Consider the following 19154-nt stretch of genomic DNA (forward strand, 5'->3'; position numbering starts at 1 on the left):
AAAAAAGAGACCATTATAGTGACATTTGATATGCCAAATTATATGTTTTCCGTAAATAATAATAGTTTAGTGACTGTAATAATTATTGAAAAAACGAAAGAGAGAGAAAGGAAGAGAAGAAAACGAACCCGATAAGCCATATGAGTGCTCCAAGGAGAGATAGAAACAACGCGATAAAAGCAAAAGGCAAAGCAAACAAGAATGCCAATGGCTTACAATGATAATAATCTACCATTTTTGTTTACTTATTTAATTTCTTCCACCTTTTTGCGAAATGAAATAAATTATAGTAGTAATTTATAAAAATTGAAAAAGATATAGATTTTTGCATTTGAAAATATTGACGGTTTTCACTTTTAACAGAGATGCAAATATCAAAACGATTAGAGAGTTACGGTTATCTTTTTTCTAAAAGTAAAAAAAAAAAATCCTTTAAGTCATTTTCTTAAATTCCATTAAAATAAACTTCTATTTTACTTTTCGCAACACTTTGCCTAAACTTTTATATATAATATAAACCCAATGGATGTTGTATATTAACTTAAAAGATAGCTGTAAAAACTTATAAACTTCAAATTCTAGATTCGTCTCTAAACTTCATGATACAGTTTTGAAGTTTCATTTGTTTAAGTTCAAATGAAAATCGTTTTCAGATTTGTCTAATGTAATTTTATTCCAAACATAAAACTCGAAAAGAGTTCATCTACCAACTACCATTACATTGCAAGATATTTAGTTGAGTCACTTCAGGTAGTGATCAATACTTGAAAAGCAACATTATGCAATGCTGGAGAAGCTCAACATGCAAAACAAATCCGTTTAGATCATACTCTATCAGCATTGTTCTTCGATTTGAGATTGATTTCTTATGCATATGGAACTGGAATTCTCTGTGATTCCGGACCAGCTGCCATATCTTCCCAAAGTAAATCTGAGAGTGCCATTGTCAGTTCTCCGACTTCACCTGTCACGATAAACAATGTTATTCTTCTTTCCTATGCTTGCAAGTTGCAAATCATCAATGTCTAGCTAACTTTAGTATCAAGGGGTTCTAGTTTCCGTTTAACTGCTGTTGTTTCAATTTGTTTGTCTTAGTTCGTTTGAAAAGGAATGCTTCTCCCCTTTCTGCAACTTTTTAATTTTAACTTTCTACATGACATGTTTAAGATCACAAAATTCAAATGTATTATGTACTTCTGAAACTCTGTGTCAAGCTAAGTCAAGTCAAAACCAGACAAACAAAATGAAGAAGTGAGGAAAAACTTGTTAAGTGAACGTACCATTTCCGATAGGTTTCTCATCCCACATGATGATAGGTAACAAAGGAAGTGTGCTTCCAACGTACATCATTTCAGCCGATTCTTTGGCCTCTTCGACTGTGATGTCTGTTATTTTGACACATTTTAGACGTCCCTGCTCGACCAACTTGGGTGCGAGTTGAAGAAACCTCATAGCAGTGCATCCGCTTAGGATCTTATCAAAGCTAGGCAAGATAAGCTCCTTATCAGAATTTATAAAAGCAACGTTCACGTTTGGACCCTCAGCGATATAACCTTTTTCATCAACCCATATAGATGAAAATGCTCCCTTATCCTCAGCCTCCATTACGGAGAGTACATTGGGAAGGTAGTTCACATTTTTCATAGTGGCAAAAAGAGGTGATTTCATGGGGATCGTAGAAGTCATCACTTTTACACCTTCTTTGCATTGTGCGAAATCTTCATCAATCACCACAGCATAGAATGCAGATGTCGGGCATTTAGCTGGGGAGAGTAAGAAGTTCCCAGGCCCTGCACTCAACCAATATCTCAGAGTGCCTTTCCTGCACTTTGATGCTGCAGAAAGTTGAATAAGAATGCTTTTAAGTTCTGAAAATGTAAATGGAGACGCGATCCTTGCTTTGGATGCTGATCTAAGGAAGCGGTTAATGTGGACATCCAATTCGTACAGATAGCTGCATTAAAAAACCAGAGAGTAGCTGAATCAACCATAGACTTATACCTTAGGATCTTAGCTCCGATAGAGCTTCTCTTACTTTAATAACACTACGAGTACATGATATGTAAAATGATTTTAGCATACACTTACATATTATCGCTACTTAATGATAGGCACATTTTTTTCTTTACCTTTTTGTTAGGGAGTCCTTGAGCCGAGGGTCTATAGGAAACAACCTCTCTACCTCCCAAGGTATACACTACGCTCCCCAGACTCCACTTGTGGGATTACACTGGGTTTTTGTGTTGGGGAGGAGGGGGTTGACTTATAGGGAAATGCATTGTACATCGGAGTTGGTAGGAAATGAAGCACGTTATTCACGGAGTCTTAACATAAACTTGATACTTTCAGAGATCAAATCGCAAATTATATTTTTAAGGAACAAGTCTAGATTCATACCCATCAAAAATAATAGCTGTGTCAAAGACGCCATGTCCTCGATGCACCATGTGATCATCCATTGGAATAACCATCATTGCTGGATCAAGAATGATTCCACCATAGACACTAGAATACATAGCCGGATAAGGTTGCTGCTTCACTGAATTCCACTTCTCGTGCAACTTCTCAAGTAACTGTTTCAGCAAAAAACATCTAACTCAACTCATAATGCACTAAAAATGTGGATGACTGTCAATGACAATAGTCGAAAAATTGCACATACAGGGGAACTTCTTTGATTCATTTTCTTCCGCTTTAGATAATTTTAACTTTTAACTCTTAAACACGAGTCAACCCTAGCTTAAATTTGAGAAAAAAACACTGTAAGAAGTACCAAGAATCAATACTAAGTTTGTTGGCAGCAATCAAGTTCGCTGGACTACATATGTTATATGCTCAAACTTGTTCCGGAGCACACAACTATACTAGAGTTTGCCATAACTATATGTCAGAGTTCAAGCTCATGATACGTATTGTCCACTTTGGCCCAACATACTTCACAAATTTGTCCCTTGTGATACCAATCATTGAGCCCAAAAGCGTGTATACCATGTGAACTCGGTTGTACGATGAAAAGCCCTTAACTTTCCTCTCTCATTCTGATGTGAATTTGGCTGATGTGTAAATGCACCCTTCTTCAAAAGCGTGATAGCCTAGAAGTCTGTCAGTCCTCCTTTTTTACCCCTTCTAGTCAGCCCGCCCTCCGCCATGGACGTCACACTATACTAGTACTTGAACCAATTGAAAGGAGCAACACAATTTCCAATTCTCTCTCATCTGTTGTATCATGCAACTATTATCTATCAACTCTTTCAACATTTTATTCTTACTATTTTTCCTTTTAATTCCTATTTCAACGTTAACTTGTCAAGCTAAAGATTGTAAAAATATGACACCTGAACCTAACTCAATCCCAAAAGTCAGCCGGAGTAGGCTTGCCAAATCCATATATGCAAACAACTATTCCATTCCCCCATGAGACTCTTAACACCCCTTCACACCCCAGCCCAATTGGAGTGTGGACTCGAAGCCCAAACAGATTGAACCCGACTCTGATATCATGAAAAAATAAAGTTAAAGAGGGATTTAATAATTTTTACCTCGGCGGAGGACGAGAACACATGAAATGAGAAATCTTCCCCATCCTTAGCCTCTGCTGCTACAGCTGCTTCTCAGGAAGAACAACACATCACAAACACCAAAAGCAAATTATTTTTTGACATTTCATTAATAACTTAGAGAAAAAGAGAAAGTACCTGATGTCTGATCAAATGAAGAGTTTGAAGCTGCCATAGAGCAAAAAGATTGAAACTTTACAAAGAAATAGATGAATGAAATGAGAAGGACCAGAATTTTATAGCAGCAGAAAACAGATGACACATGAGACAAAAGCAGTCCATTTGGTTTGATATTTTTGTGTAAAGAACTGAAAAGAATCAATTTTTTTTTGTCTTTAACGTTTGTTGGTAACTACTACATTGTTTTGGAGAAGTGGTTTTGATGCTAAAGACAGAACTGCCGTCCAACTACTCTTTGATATTCTGTATGATTCGAAATTGGAATTCAAAAGCCCTTTTTTCTACTATTTTTGAGTCATTATTGGACATAAAAATGAACATATAATGAAGAGAAAATGACAAAAGTGTGCATTATCAAAATGTATATACCTCTTCACTTGTTCTACCAATACGAAATTGATATATTTACTGTCCTTATTTTACTACTGCACTGTCAATCAATTTTGTTTGACGTTCGTACACAACTATAGAGTCTATCCAAAAGCTATGAATTTGCATTATCAATTACTTTTATTTAACGTTCGTATACAAATACAGAGTCTATCCAAAAGCTATGTATTTGTAACGAACCCACGAAAACCTCACCTAGGTCCAACTCGGTGTGAAAATGCAGCAGAGTGAATAAATTACTAAGGCAAAAATATCTTGGGCCTTCTAAACTTTCTCCTCTGTGCTGTGCTGACGCATTTTGTTGAAACTTGAATTCTTGCTTTGCTCTATTCTTCCTTCTTGTTTGTTGCTGAAATTTATCAGCTGAGTTCTTCTTTCTTGAGAGAATTGGGGAATTATCAATTCTTGGAAAATTAGAGAAAGCTGGAGTCTTGCTGCTAATTTACCAACAGCATATACTAGGCGATGTTTTCACCTTCAATTTGCTTTCCAACAACAATTCTTCAAATTCAGCCAGATGACACAAGTCGCTTCAGAACCCACAAATGTAAAAGCTATACTGATGACAGAAAACTTCCCTGTTTCTCTTTCAAAGACCCATCTTCCTCAGCTCGTTTTGATGTTTCTGCAAGTTTTTGTAGAGAAATTGAATTAGTTTGTCAATTGGAAGTTCCAGATGATAAAATTTGTTCAGTGAATAGTTTTGTGGCTGATTCAAGTTTGCTTGGTCGTTTGCTTCAATCTAGTTCTAGTTTAAAAGATGTTAAAATACTTCATGCGATTGTATTAAAGTGTTTGAGGAGCAGTACTATATTTGTTGAGAATAATTTGATTAGTGTGTTGGTGAAATTTGGGCGTTTGGATGACGCTCGTAAGGTGTTCGATCATATGCCTGAGAGGAATGTGGTTTCTTGGACTGCTATGCTTAATGGGTATTTGAGATATGGGTTAGATGATGAAGCTTTTGATTTTTTCGCGGAGTTTGTTCGATGTGGTTTGTTGTGGAATTCCAAGACTTACGTGTGTGTGTTAAGCATGGCTGGGAGGTGTTGTTATTTTGAGTTGGGGAAGCAAGTGCATGCTGGTGTTGTAAAGGGTGGATTTAGTAATTTGATTTTAGATAGTTCGGTTGTGTCTTTTTACGCGCAATGTGGGGATTTGGAAAGTGCTTTCCGCGTATTTGATGTGATAAAACGCCCTGATGTAGTTTGTTGGACAACTATGATCACTGCTTGTTCACAGCATGGGAGAGGGAAGGAAGCTTTACTAATGTTCTTGCAGTTGTTCTCTGATGGTTTTGATGCTAATGAGTTTACTGTCTGTAGTATCCTGAATGCGTGTGGGGAGGAGAGGGAGTTAAAATTCGGGAAGCAACTACATGCTGCAGTTATTAAGAATAGATTTAGAATGGATGTTTTCATAGGCACCTCATTGGTAGATATGTACGCAAAGTGTAGTAAGATAGATGATGCTAGGACAGTGTTTGATGGGATGGGGAAAAGGAACACGGTGACTTGGACGTCTATTATTGCAGGATATGCACGTAATGGTCACGCGGAAGAGGCTATAAGACTCTTTCGGATAATGAAAAGGCGAAAGATCTTTGCTAATAACTTGACTATGGTAAGCATCCTTCGAGCGTGTGGCCTACTTAGGGCTTTACCAACTGGAAAGGAAGTGCATGCACAAATTATCAAGAATTCTCTCCAAGATAATATTTATTTAGGAAGTACATTAGTGTGGCTTTATTGCAAATGCAGTGAAAATTCTGCAGCACATAAGGTCCTTCAGGACATGCCTATTAGGGATGTAGTTTCATGGACTGCAATGATTTCTGGTTGTGCCCATTTAGGACATGAGTACGAGGCTCTTGAATACTTGAAGGAGATGCTAGGTGAAGGCGTAGCCCCCAATCCATTTACGTATTCATCAGCCCTGAAAGCATGTGCAAAGCTGGAAGATATCGAGAGAGGGAAGCTGATCCATTCCTCTATAAGCAAGACACCTGCTCTGTCCAATGTGTTTGTGGGCAGTGCATTGATCAATATGTATGCAAAATGTGGACATCTTCCTGAGGCAATTCAAATATTTGATAACATGCCCGAGAAGAATTTGGTTTCTTGGAAGGCGATGATTGTTGCTTATGCTAAAAACGGGAACTGTGGAGAGGCATTGAAGCTCATGTATCGTATGCAAGTAGAGGGCATTGAGGTGGATGATTATATCCTCGCTACTGTTCTCACAGCATGCGGAGAATATAAGGAAACTATCAAGTCCAAATCGAAGTATTTCTTGCATCCAAATAGTTCTATAACCTAAACAGATATGAGTCTCCTCAAGAAGTTTCAGCGAAATACAACATATCCAGTGTAAATGATGGTTTCGTTCATGTCTTAATGACAGCTGAACTCTGAGTGCTTCATGTTAGAGTCTGGTTGATAGCTATTCGTCATCGGCTTACTTCTGGACCATGATGGACATGTCTAGTAGCCCCTGCCTCGCCTGCCTCGCCAGATAAAGAATGAGGTAAAGTTTATCGGACTGTGCTTTTAGAGGTCCATAATATTCGAACGTTGTATCTTCTAACCTCAGTGATACTCTGTATTATACGTAGTTAGGTCCCTACGACTGCGTATTGTCATATTAAGATCATGTATACTTGAACTTTTTCTTAGTGAAGTGATAAAGAAAAGGTTATAACAAACAACTATGTATACTAAATATTTGAATGTTAAAAACATACTAGTATCGTTCATGATTGTCTTCAAATCTTTAGCTAAAACTATTACTTGTTGCAAAAAACTTATCTTTGGACAAACAAATAATATCCCTTGGGTTTTATGCCCCAGCTCCAACAAATTTGTGGATTATGAACTCAAAAATTGATTGTACTAACTATTAACATTGTATAACTTGTACTCAATACAACATTAACATAGTCAGTATAATCCTACAAGTTGAGTCTGGAGAATGTGGTGTGGACCAATCTTACCCTACCTTGTAAAGGTATATGTAGAATACAAATGTGGTAGGTGTATTGGCAGTTCTAGTGTATTTCCATTTTATTATTACGCTCTGAAATTACCATAGTCATTGCATGTATATAGCAATCAACTTTTAGCAAGCATACCCTTAAGGTGTTTGAGTTGGTGCAACAGGTAGTATCTCTTTTCGTAAGAGAGGTTAGACATCAATATTCTCGACTTATATGGAACAATTCATCTCATTACTATGGTATAAATAGTGATAAATAATTCAAAGACTACCTAATACTCCACGCACACATAGGATTACGTAATCCTGCCTTTTATCTCGAGATTAATATACCTTATAATTCACACGGGACGACTCGTTTGCAAGCTTGAAAGTCAATATCATTACTTAGAAGTGACAGATTACTTCACCTGGAAAAAGCATATAAACCATATGAATACTCACACATTACAGCCATTAATCCTTCAGTTAGATGTGAGCAATTTATGCAGGGAATCTACATCAGCTTTAATTTTCACTAATAAATCACTTTAAAATACAGTTAATTTTAAAAAATTGTTCAGTAATTAGGGACAGCTGCCTACACATTCCCCCACAGATTAACTTGAAACTGATAATCAAGAGAAAAAAGCTGCATTATTACCTTGATGTAAAAACATTTTTGGAAGTTAATATTGCACCAAAACAAGGTAGTAAAAGTTTGAATTTGAATGTGGAAATTACCAAAAATGGGAAATAAGTCAACCATGAACATTGAGGGATTAGGATGACTTAGAATATTTGTAATTACATTTATACAAATAAAAAATAAAATATAACTTAATTTTAACCATTTAAAATAGCACAAGGGTCCGATGAACCCCTCGAATTTAGCTCTCTCAAACAACAAATTGGAAATTAGTTGGACCAACTCTTTTTTCCTGGATCACTAGTCGTGTTAGTCTCATCAGGTAAGGCCCAAATGGTACAACAAGCCCAATAATGGACGATAATTTACGTAAAAATCTCTATCTTAAAAATGGGATAAATGACATAAATTTCACCTTTAAGTTTACTTATCACCATTATTCTCTATGAGTTTTACAAATTTCTCATTTTTCACGCATTAAATTAATGTATTATCGCATCAAATTAATGTATATATCGCATCAGATTAATGTATCATGTATAAAATGTTCATCAGATTAGTGTATCATGTATAAAATATAATGTATCTTACTTAACGATTAATGTATCTCGCACATCAAATTAATATATGCGCTTATATTATTGTATCAGTTAGAGGGATTTTTGTAATTATAAACTTATAAGGACAAATGATAATTCTACCTTAAAAGTATGTAATTTATGTCATTTGCCCTAAAAAATGTGTCAAATATAACTCTTAAAAAAATGATCTTTCTGATATCGTTTGCCTTGAAGCTAATATTTGTTTAAATATTGTTTAATCTTATCGATAAAATATTGAACTATTATCTAATATTTGTAATAACTTATAAATTTTATACTGACTAATTTTTTTAATTGGTTGTATAAATACTCACAACGCCATATCTGATTCGCTCAATAATTACAACAATAACAATTACTCTAATAAAATCAGTTTAGATTGGTTATATAATACTCTAATAATTAATCCACTAAAGATTAATTTCGGTATTTTAATCACTAATTTTGTTCATTTATATTTTTGTATTTTTGTTGGAGAAAGGGTAATTTTTGTATTAAATGAGAGTTGATACATAGTCCAATATTTTCCTATTATGGTTGATTCTAATGGCAGCAAATCCACCACTTTTTCTTTTTTTTTCTTTCTTTTATTTCTATTTTAGTTTGAAATATCATACTGTAAAATTTTATGAGTGAGAATCGAGAAAATTGGATTCACCAATTGTTCACGCCAAACAGAAAATAAATATATTTTTTTTTCTGAAATATTATTTTTTAAATAATAATAATAAAACGTCGTAGTTGGAGGGCGGCGGCTGACTTCAGGTTACCGTCATTGTTCAATCTTCTCGTACAGTTAATTTTCTCGATATTTGAGCTTTTTTTGTTTTTTAATAAAATATTTTTGTGAAATTAAAAAGTGGATTTTTTACTATTTGAAAAAAAAGTAAAGAAAGTCAACTGTTTTTACCGATGTCGGAAGCCAAATTCATGGGACGGTGAGAAATAAGATGCATATTAAATAACAATCATAATATATATTCCATATAATTTTACTAAGTAAAATTTGAAAAACATATTATATATGATATTTTATAATTTTGCATAGAGATTTTTTTCTTTTTGTTGTTCAATTATAAATTATATAGTTAGTTTTCTCAAAGGTGTGGGTTGGTGAGCACATGCTTCAAACTTAAGCTTGTATAAAAGATGATCTTTCGTGACGTAATAATATTCATACAAACTTAGATGTTCGATGTTAAAATGTGGCATAGCAGTTCACTACATGAAAAATAATTATTAGCTGTAATTAATTCTTAATTATCGTTAAATATAATTTTTAGCGGTATTTTACATTCTGTATATATGTCACTAAATTCTTTAGCGACATTGATTCTTATTACACTTAACTAATGACGATAAAAATTTTAGCATATTTTATTAATATCAAAATCTATACATTGATTAGTCCTTTTCAAAATACAAAAGAAAATCCTCTTGAAATTTTAATATTTTCTTGTTTAAATGAAATGCTTATTGAGAAATAATTTCATTTTTAACATATTATACATATCTTTTTTTATGATCACAAATTTAAAACTTAACGGTATTTTTAAATATGAAAATCAAATAATTAATATTAAAACAGGAGGAGCAAATGAATAATGTAAAATTCGAAAATTGAGAAACTTTGTTGCAACCAAAGAAGAGAAATATTTTGGCTTTTTATGGTAACTACTGTGTGAAGGGTAGCTAGGCTTGAGTTCAGTAGCCAATTGAAAAGATGGCTCCTTTTTATATATCAAAATAAACTATTCCTTTATTTTATTTTGTACTTATTTATTATATTAAAAAATAAATATATTTTTATTAAATTTAAAAAATCAAAATGTATTTTATTACTTAGCTCCTAATTTAAATTTGTAATTAATTATCAAATGATGATACATTAAAATTTTAATAGTCAATAAATATATCATTTAATTTAGTTTTACCTAACATTTATGTTCTTCAATTTAATTTTATACATTTCAAGCAATATAATACACTTAAGATATCATGTAGATATTAAATAGGGAGTATTTATCTAGCAGTTTGTTCAATTATATAAAAATTTAAATTAAATAACACGTTTATATATTACGGAGGGAGTATTACTGATGGGAGTAAGTAATTGTGTAAGTATAGTAAGTGGGAGAAAGTAGCTATAGAATAGGTGCATGCAGATTGAAGAGATGATTTGATATAAAGCCTGTTACCTACCCTCTTTTTTTTATATATATATAATTTTTAAATTTTTTTGTATATGAAAATTTGATTTTTCTTCATGACAAGTCTCTAATAAAATCGTATACATCCATCCATCTATCTCTATTTATTCGTATTGATAGTGAGTGATGGATTTGATTGATGATGAGATCCATGCATGAAACTATTTTTGTTTTTATTTTTTAATTGGAAAAAATACATAAATTAATACATTTTGAAAAATAATTACTGATTTTAGCAATACTTTTTGTTTATTATCATTTATAGTAATATTGTAATAAATCTGGTATATGTATTAAAAGTGAATTATGTATGCAATATATTTGAATTATAATTGTTTTTGAAATATATTATGTTTGTTTGGTAGAAAATTGTCACATTGTATTATAAGTGTGTTAAAATGTGTGATAACTGTATTATCCATCATTAAAACTTGTATTATATGTAAATAATAAATTGTTCTTTGTAATATGTATTAACCTAATATTATAAATGAATTAAAAGTGGTCAAGTGAAAAAAAAATATTATTGCTATAAATGGTAAATATTTTTTTATTATAGTATATTTATGTAAGTTTCTCTTTTTAATTTTACTATCTATCCAAATCATGAATATAAATATATCCTCTACCTAATTTCCATTTTTATAATTTAAAAGTATTAATGTGTTTTCTATCATAATTTATATGATATAAGTATAATTTGGGATTTGAAATTATACTTTTTTAATCAATATTAGAGTTACAATTTCGATCCTTAATTACGTGTATATTCAAAATGACATAGCAAGACTATACATAAAAAACTGTTTAAAATGAATATCGCTCAGTTAAGATGTCTAGGTAAAATTTGGTGTCAACTTTAGAGAAACGTCGACGAATTTGACCTTGATATTATAACAATTTCATATCACATGTGCACACATAAGTTATTTATGACCTAAATTACACGTTCAAAATGTTGATTTAAAATTATAATTTCACATTACAGGTGCGTACACAAGATATTAATAAGATGATTATAACGATAATTTTTCTCTCCCGATAGAAGTTCATTACGGAGACATCGCAATAAGAATGTGAAAGGAGACACAACGAGATTTATTTGATTGTTATCACTTATATGATAATAATGGTTGAAATAATATATTCTTTTTACTAGAAAATAAAATAAAATATAAGAAACTAAATAAATACACAAAGGAGTAAATAAATTAATATTTACTATATTGTATTTCAACAAAGATGTTCAGATGACCAACCAACTTATTGCGGTCAATACCTTGAACGACTAGCTCCACAAAACATATCCTTGAAATTGAACTCTCATGTCTTATGTTTGCAAGCTTGTTCATTACGGTCACGAAATCAATATTTCAATTTTTTTAACACAAATAACTGTTAAATTCGATTAAATCCGCATCTCGAATTTTGACTCCGTAATACCCTCAAGAAGTCAACCTATATAGTGTAGAGCAACTCTCCGACTTAGCCTTCAAAGCGAATAATGAAAATAATTCGACGTAAAGCTCTTTTTTGGATTCTAGACGAACTTATAAAAATATTTACTAACATCAATAATAATTATATTATCATCTTGTTATATACAAAATAAAAAATTAGTGAAACCATATTGTAATTTTTTTTTTATAAAAAACTATACTATTGGTTGGACAAATATTAATGATAAAAAAATTGACTATAAAAAGAGCAGCTTTAAAGCATGGGGGGCCGGGGTATTTCTGGAGTTTCCTAGTTTGCAGTGCAAGTTGCTAGATCACCGTGAGTTTTGTTTTATAATAACGGCAACTCATTGTAAATGCTCTTATACTCTTACAAACGGTTCTCTTTAATTTCTCGCCGTATCGATAATAACATATTCAGTATAATTTATAAGTTTTTTATTTTTATAGCATGAAAATAGAGAATTTGTTTGCGATAATCGATAGATGGAGCATCTCGCAAAGAAAGGATTTGATTAGAGAAAATAGGAAAATGAAGTAGGATCAGTAACAACAACAAAATATACAATCACATTGAAACACAAAATATAAAAATTAATAATAAAAATCGAAAGAATAATTAATTGAGTATAAGAATGATTCTCCTATTAAAATTTATAATATGAAAAGTATAAATGCATTATTTGTATACCTAAAAATATTTTATTGTATTTGTCTTCAATTAGTTTGAAAGCAACTTGGGCATGCTACATTTTATTCACGGATTGTCTCGTTATGGTCATCAATTGTTTCAGACTTTAAATTTGTCATTTTCAACTTGGATCACTCAATCCACTAATTATGATAGTAAATTATTAGTAGTATTATTATATGACTTAATTAAGGCCTTCATGAGAACTATTAAATGGTTTTATTTTCCATTTTCATTTATAGTAATAAAAAAAAATAGTGTTTTATATTTACACACATTAGTTCAACATACACAGGAAAACCTTAGTAATATTATTTAAGAAATTTTAGCCTGCATGTTTACTAAATAATATATGTATCTTGTCTAGATACTAATTTATATAATTGTTATAAATTATATATTAAATATACACCGACTATGTACAAACTATTACGATTACAAATATTTATCGTAATAAAATATTGGTGTTTCCTTTTCAGCTGTTCAAACCTAAAACTTCTAATTAAAAAATAAAACATTTAATTAATATCTTATTTTACTAAATAATATATGTATCTTATCTAGATACTAATTATATAACTCTTATACATTATACATTAAATATACACCGAGAACATACAAACTACTACAAATACAAATATTTATCGTGATAAAATATTGGTGTTTTTTAGATTTTCAGGGCCTCAAACCTAAAATCTCTAAGAAAAAATGTATACGTTTAATTAATATTTTATTTTACTCATAAAACTCATGACCTATAATTTGTAAATCACATAAAAAACAATTTTGTTGCTACTCTAAAAACTTGATCAAAATGTTCGCACATGTATTCGAGTCCGACTAAATGACATAGTGTTGCCACTACTCTAAAAACTTGATCAAAATGTTCACTATGCACACATATTCGAGTCCGGTTAAATTCATATCATGAACTATAATTCCTAACATAATTTTTTTTCATGTTAAGTGATTTTCAAATTCAAAACTTCTAATACTTAATTCTATATATTAAACTCGTGATCTGCAATTACTAAATTTTGTTGTTACTCTAATAAACTTGATGTAAGATGTTTGTTTATAATAACTGATGAATTTGTGTAAGTAATTGAAGGTGAGGGGAGTAGGAAAAAAGAGTGTGATGCAGCAGGTATTTTGGATGGATTTTTAACCTTTGTCTCTGTCAATTGGATTATATATATAGTGTGTGTGCTGACAGAAGAGATATGAAACAGCTTTATAGGATAGATAATAAAATCTCTAATTTTTTTTATTTTTTTACTCTATAGTTTTCTCCTATTTTTAAAACTACTTTCTGTTCCTTCCCTTTCATTTACTTCACTGACACACCCAATACCTGCACTTTTCCTCACGCACGCACGCATAACCCCAATAATTCAACCAATCCATCCACATATTTTACATATTAGTACAAAGACTTTATTTATAAATTTTAAAACTTGATATTTATTGAGTTATACGATACTTAGATAGAAGATAGTTAATAATGGTTCGATTCGTTTTTTATTTTGAAGAGTGATTAGTAACATATATCCGTATCATTAAGTCGAGTGATTTCGTACCTCTCCTTGAGACCTCTTTCGTTGAGAACTTGTCTTTACGCATGCAAATGAGCAGTCTTATATTATTAAGCCCTTTAACGACATTGTCTTTTAATCGTACGATATTATTAGAATTCCTTTTTGGTGATATAAATCGCATATCATTTCGCCAAAAACCAGACTCGTGATCTACTGAGCTTTATGTTGATTCAAAATCAATTGACCGACAAGACTACATAACAGTAGTACGTTTTCATAAATAACATATGGTATTAAGATATGATATGCTTTCCTTTGTTTTAAAAATGATATTTATAGATAAGATTCTAAAATTTTCAAACTAAAAATATATAAGGTGAGAATTTTTTTTTTTGACGTTACGTATTATTCAATAGAATAAATTCAGTACGAATAAAATAAATAAAATGGTCAATGGAAGGTGTTGTAACCTCTTGTTATCGATTACCTTCATCTTTTTTAAAAAATAAAACTAAAAATAAATTGATAGTAGAGAAAGGAAACATAAGGAAGGCAATTACAAAATGAGATATTAACCACTAAGTTGAAACATCGAATAATGAACCAATTAAAAAATAAACAATTTCAAATTAATACAGAAAAAAAGGTAATTGAAAGTAAAAATTGTGTTTGTACATGAAAATACAATTTAAATTTTGAAAGTGAAAAACTATTATATTATTTTTTAAACTTTACGTTACATGTTTCAATTTAAAAAGTGAAATAATGAATTAATTTGATGGAAAGAATACAAAAAAGAAGAGAAATAGAGTTTAGAATCAGTGTCGCGGTCTATAATAAAATTTATTATGTGTCATTATCAAATGGATTTATAAGGTTGCCTTTATGAAAGCATATATGATCTTATGGACCCTAGCTATATTAACTTATCGAACCACATCAAATTCCTTTAAATAGGTACATTATAATAATAGTTTACAACTTCTCTTTTAGTAACATTAACCAAATACCAAGCCAACAACGATGAGAAATAAAGAAATATAAATTTTGTAATTGTCTTTGGACTATTCTATGCAAATTATTTACACAATCAAAACATTAGAATATAATTACAAGTAATTATAATTTATCCGCTTAAGGGTAGTTTTATAGCTAGTTTAGAGGCTAAATATATTCATACCAAATCTTGCATGAGTTATATTACGTTTGATTATGTACTATCAAATTAGTACTTTTTTTGTTTGCAATTTAAAATCGATGATGAAGCTATTATTTTCACCAATTGATTCAAAATATAAAAAGATAAAAAGGTTCAACATTTTAGAGCTATTATAGAAAGATAGATTCAACGTCAATATATATATGTATATATAAAAATATTTTCCGTTAAAAGATGTTTGGATAAACGCCCTTGGCTCTATGCTTTGCCCCTATTAGAAACACGCACAAATAGTAGATATATAACGTATAAGTCAATTATGAGATAATCTATATAATTGGAATCAATAATAGATAAATTCTCGCATAACTAATCTTTACAGAATAAAAAATCTATATAACTCTAAGGCGGCCTAACTCTAACTAGCAACCAAACGATATCATACGATATTTAAGATAATACTTTTCACATAATTATTGATATATACAATTTACATCTATAATAAAATTTTCACTACCATACAAAAAGTTAAAACCAAAAATTTACAAATAAATACATCACCCTCCTCACCCCTACCCCCTCTCTACCCATACTCGTGTGGTTAGTAGTTGTCACACAACTCACAAGTCTCTATACCCCCTACTCAAAATGGCCATTTTCTTCCTCTCTCTTTCTCTCTCTAGGCTTATCGATATGATAATAAGGGCCTTAGCTTAGCCTATAGCATAGTACAGTACAGAAAGATCATCAGAGCTATAAAAAAAAAAATTGAAAAAAAAAAAAACAGAACAGGACAGGGCAGTTGTACAGATTTTTCCTTTTCCCCACCTACATCATCCATCCTTATGATTTCCTCCCACTCTAATCTTTCTGCAATTCCCATGAACCTAACGTACACTACCATCTCTCCTATAATATAACCCTCAAATCACTCAAATTTCTCAATTTCATAAGAATGTGCTGTGTTATCTTTGTGTGAAAAATACTTGAAATATTAGGTTTATCTATTTCGTAGTGTTTTTTTTTTTTTACTATGGAGATTTATCATCAGATGCAGTTTGATTGCGGTGATCCGCATTTACCACCGGGGTTTCGGTTTCATCCGACTGACGAAGAACTTATTACTTACTACTTGTTGAAGAAGGTTCTGGACTGCAACTTCACTGCTAGAGCTATTGCTGAAGTTGATCTCAACAAATGTGAACCTTGGGAACTTCCTGGTATGAACTTTTTTTTACTCTCATGAAGTATTTGAGTGTGCAAATTTACCAAGTTTTTTACGAGTTTGAACTCTAATTAAATGTTTAACATACTTTTGAGCTTTAACTAAAAAAACTAAAATATCCTTTATTTTTTAGGGAAAGCGAAGATGGGAGAAAAAGAATGGTATTTCTTCAGTCTACGTGATCGGAAGTATCCAACAGGGCTGAGGACTAACAGAGCTACTGAAGCGGGTTACTGGAAAGCTACAGGAAAAGATAGAGAGATTTTCAGTTCAAAAACTTGTGCACTTGTTGGTATGAAGAAAACCCTAGTTTTTTATCGAGGAAGAGCACCAAAAGGAGAAAAAAGTAACTGGGTTATGCATGAATATCGCCTTGATGGCAAATTTGCCTATCATTATATCTCCAGGAGTTCGAAGGTACTTGAATATTTTTGGGTTAATAATTAACTGATACACATATATTAATGAATTTTGATGAAGAAAACTGATCTACATGTTTTGTGTTACAACTCATACTTTTGTTTATTGGATTAAAGAGATCAGATTTACTGGAGATATTCTGTGCAGAAATATATCATTGATATTACTGCTAGAGCCAGAGATTCTGAAGCAGAAAGTTTTGTGAAACTTCGTTTTCAATGTCTCAATTGCTTATGATTAAGTTGGAAGTATGCATAGAAAAAAAAAACAGAAAAAGAAATAACAGGAGAAAAAAGAATTTGCTTTTATTATGATTTATGATCAAAGCAATTAAGACTTTACAGAATAATATACTGTCATATTGATAGCGATTTAATATAATCTCTTTCCAAACTTATTTTATTAGCCTTATCAATGTGTAAGCATGCTTACGTAAATTCATCAGTCTGTTAGATTTTGACTTTTAGCGTTTTGACATTAATTTAAATATTTTTTTAAAAAAAATTACATGATTATGTGCTTCATATTTGTTAGATTACAACCATTTCTTTAATAACAAAATAAGATTCGTAGACGCTAAAAATTATGTCTAGCCCCCAAAAATGTTGTATATTTGTTTTTCATGTTAAAGTTAAAAGCCTGATTCCAGTTTTATGAAATTAGTAACTTTCACAAGTTCATTAAATATGTAAATATTGCTAGTAGTTATAAATTTTAAATTTTGACTTCGTCTTTTCGCGTTTCGATTGTTCTCATATTTTTTTGGCTACAGGACGAGTGGGTTATCTCGCGGGTCTTTCAAAAAAGCACCGGTTCTAACGGCGCCGCTACTTCAACTGGTGGCGGCAAAAAAAGGCTGAGTTCAAGTATAAACATGTACCAGGAAGTGAGTTCACCGTCTTCCGTCTCTCACCTTCCGCCGCTCCTCGATTCCTCTCCGTATAGCACCACCGCCACTTCCGCCGCAGCTATCGTAATCGGCGACCGCGATCGTGATCATAGCTTCAAGAAGGAGCACGTGCCCTGTTTCTCCACAAATGCTACTGCTACAATAACAGCACAGAGTTTAACTTTCGATCCAACTTCTGTCTTCGACATTTCATCAAACACCTTGCATGCACTACAGCCAACTCCAAGTTTCACTTCTATTTTGGACTCTACTCCATCTAATTTCACTAATTACACAAGGAATTCAACTTTTCCAAGCTTAAGATCACTCCATGAGAATCTCCAGCTTCCGTTATTCGCCGGCGGAACCTCCGCCATGCACGGCGGATTTCCAAATCCGATGGGTAATTGGACCGTGCCGGAGACTCAGAAAGTTGAACAGTCTGAACTCGACTGTATGTGGAGCTACTGAATTAGCAAGTGCTTAATTTTAATTAAGACGTTAATTAATTAAGTAATTAGTGTGTTAATGTTTGCCTTTTGTTTAGTATGTACTGTGTGTGGCAGCTTTAGTAGTATTGTCACTTTGTTGTAAACGTTCAGCGTAATTTAATGCATGCTATTATTTCTCGACTATATTAGTACATTATTATAAATTAACGTTCAATATTTGTCGTATATTTTGAAAATATTAATTTGTTGTTAGAAAACTTTTCGTATGAATCTCTCGGTTTTATTTAGCTTAGCACGTGGGATGGGGGTACTGGTGCTGATTAAATTATGTGGACTAAGAGTTAGGTTACACATAGAATATTGTCGGTGTTTGGGAATGAGACAAATTAAATTGAATACACTTTGCTTTCTCTTTTAACTTATTTACATTATGAATTTTTTGTGGCAGTTAATATAATAACGTATATTTGGTGTTTTACGTACGGAAACTCTGCCAGTATGTGTGTGGTGAAGTTCTTAGTAAAATTCATAATTACCTAACAACAAAATGTGTGTTCTGTTATGCGGAATTTGAGATAATACGAGAAAATATAAACGCGAAAAACAAGACAACAGATTTACGTGGTTCACCAATAAATTGGCTACGTCCACGGGGAAGAGGGAGAGCAGTTTTATTATGGAGAGGCAAGAACAGAATTACAGAATAGGGTTTGCCATAGCGTCTATATATAGTGCTAAGCTACGCCCTAACAGGCTTGG

The 19154-nt window shown here is 31.8% G+C and overlaps 3 protein-coding genes across 4 annotated transcripts; 2 read left to right on the top strand and 1 right to left on the bottom strand.

Annotated features, from left to right (window-relative positions):
• Positions 1-555: 555 nt before the first annotated feature.
• On the bottom strand, positions 556-4026 carry LOC107024098 (D-amino-acid transaminase, chloroplastic-like). Of its 2 annotated transcripts, none has more exons than XM_015224993.2 (5): positions 3696-4026; positions 3540-3604; positions 2398-2573; positions 1281-1954; positions 556-964 (listed from the first exon to the last, which is right to left on the bottom strand). In XM_015224993.2, exons 1-5 carry the CDS (start codon positions 3730-3732, stop codon positions 867-869), a joined length of 1050 nt encoding a protein of 349 aa, XP_015080479.1. In that variant the 5' UTR covers positions 3733-4026; the 3' UTR covers positions 556-866. The 2 variants fall into 2 exon arrangements, with proteins under 2 accessions (XP_015080479.1, XP_015080478.1); XM_015224992.2 differs by having other exon boundaries at positions 3540-3607.
• Positions 4027-4170: 144 nt separating this feature from the next.
• LOC107024097 (pentatricopeptide repeat-containing protein At4g18520, chloroplastic) lies at positions 4171-6885 on the top strand. The gene has a single exon (XM_015224991.2). It carries the CDS (start codon positions 4593-4595, stop codon positions 6444-6446), a length of 1854 nt encoding a protein of 617 aa, XP_015080477.1. The 5' UTR covers positions 4171-4592; the 3' UTR covers positions 6447-6885.
• A 9130-nt stretch (positions 6886-16015) lies between these two features.
• Positions 16016-18578, top strand: LOC107024642 (protein CUP-SHAPED COTYLEDON 2-like). The gene is made up of 3 exons (XM_015225635.2): positions 16016-16629; positions 16768-17051; positions 17827-18578. Exons 1-3 carry the CDS (start codon positions 16443-16445, stop codon positions 18412-18414), a joined length of 1059 nt encoding a protein of 352 aa, XP_015081121.1. The 5' UTR covers positions 16016-16442; the 3' UTR covers positions 18415-18578.
• The last annotated feature ends 576 nt before the right edge of the window (positions 18579-19154 follow it).

This window comes from Solanum pennellii, chromosome 7 (genome assembly GCF_001406875.1).
Source record: "Solanum pennellii chromosome 7, SPENNV200".
NCBI lineage: Eukaryota > Viridiplantae > Streptophyta > Magnoliopsida > Solanales > Solanaceae > Solanum > Solanum pennellii.

Bases quoted from the DNA above. Each gene is read 5' to 3' on its own strand.
- LOC107024642 (XM_015225635.2), top strand. From the start codon at position 16,443: ATGGAGATTTATCATCAGATGCAGTTTGATTGCGGTGATCCGCATTTA. The intron at 16,630-16,767 runs GTATGAACTTTT...TTTATTTTTTAG, and splicing joins TGAACCTTGGGAACTTCCTG to GGAAAGCGAAGATGGGAGAA. The intron at 17,052-17,826 runs GTACTTGAATAT...TTTTGGCTACAG, and splicing joins ATATCTCCAGGAGTTCGAAG to GACGAGTGGGTTATCTCGCG.
- LOC107024097 (XM_015224991.2), top strand. From the start codon at position 4,593: ATGTTTTCACCTTCAATTTGCTTTCCAACAACAATTCTTCAAATTCAG.
- LOC107024098 (XM_015224992.2), bottom strand. From the start codon at position 3,732: ATGGCAGCTTCAAACTCTTCATTTGATCAGACATCAG. The intron at 1,955-2,397 runs GTATGAATCTAG...TTTTTAATGCAG, and splicing joins ACAGCTATTATTTTTGATGG to CTATCTGTACGAATTGGATG. The intron at 965-1,280 runs GTACGTTCACTT...TTATCGTGACAG, and splicing joins TGAGAAACCTATCGGAAATG to GTGAAGTCGGAGAACTGACA.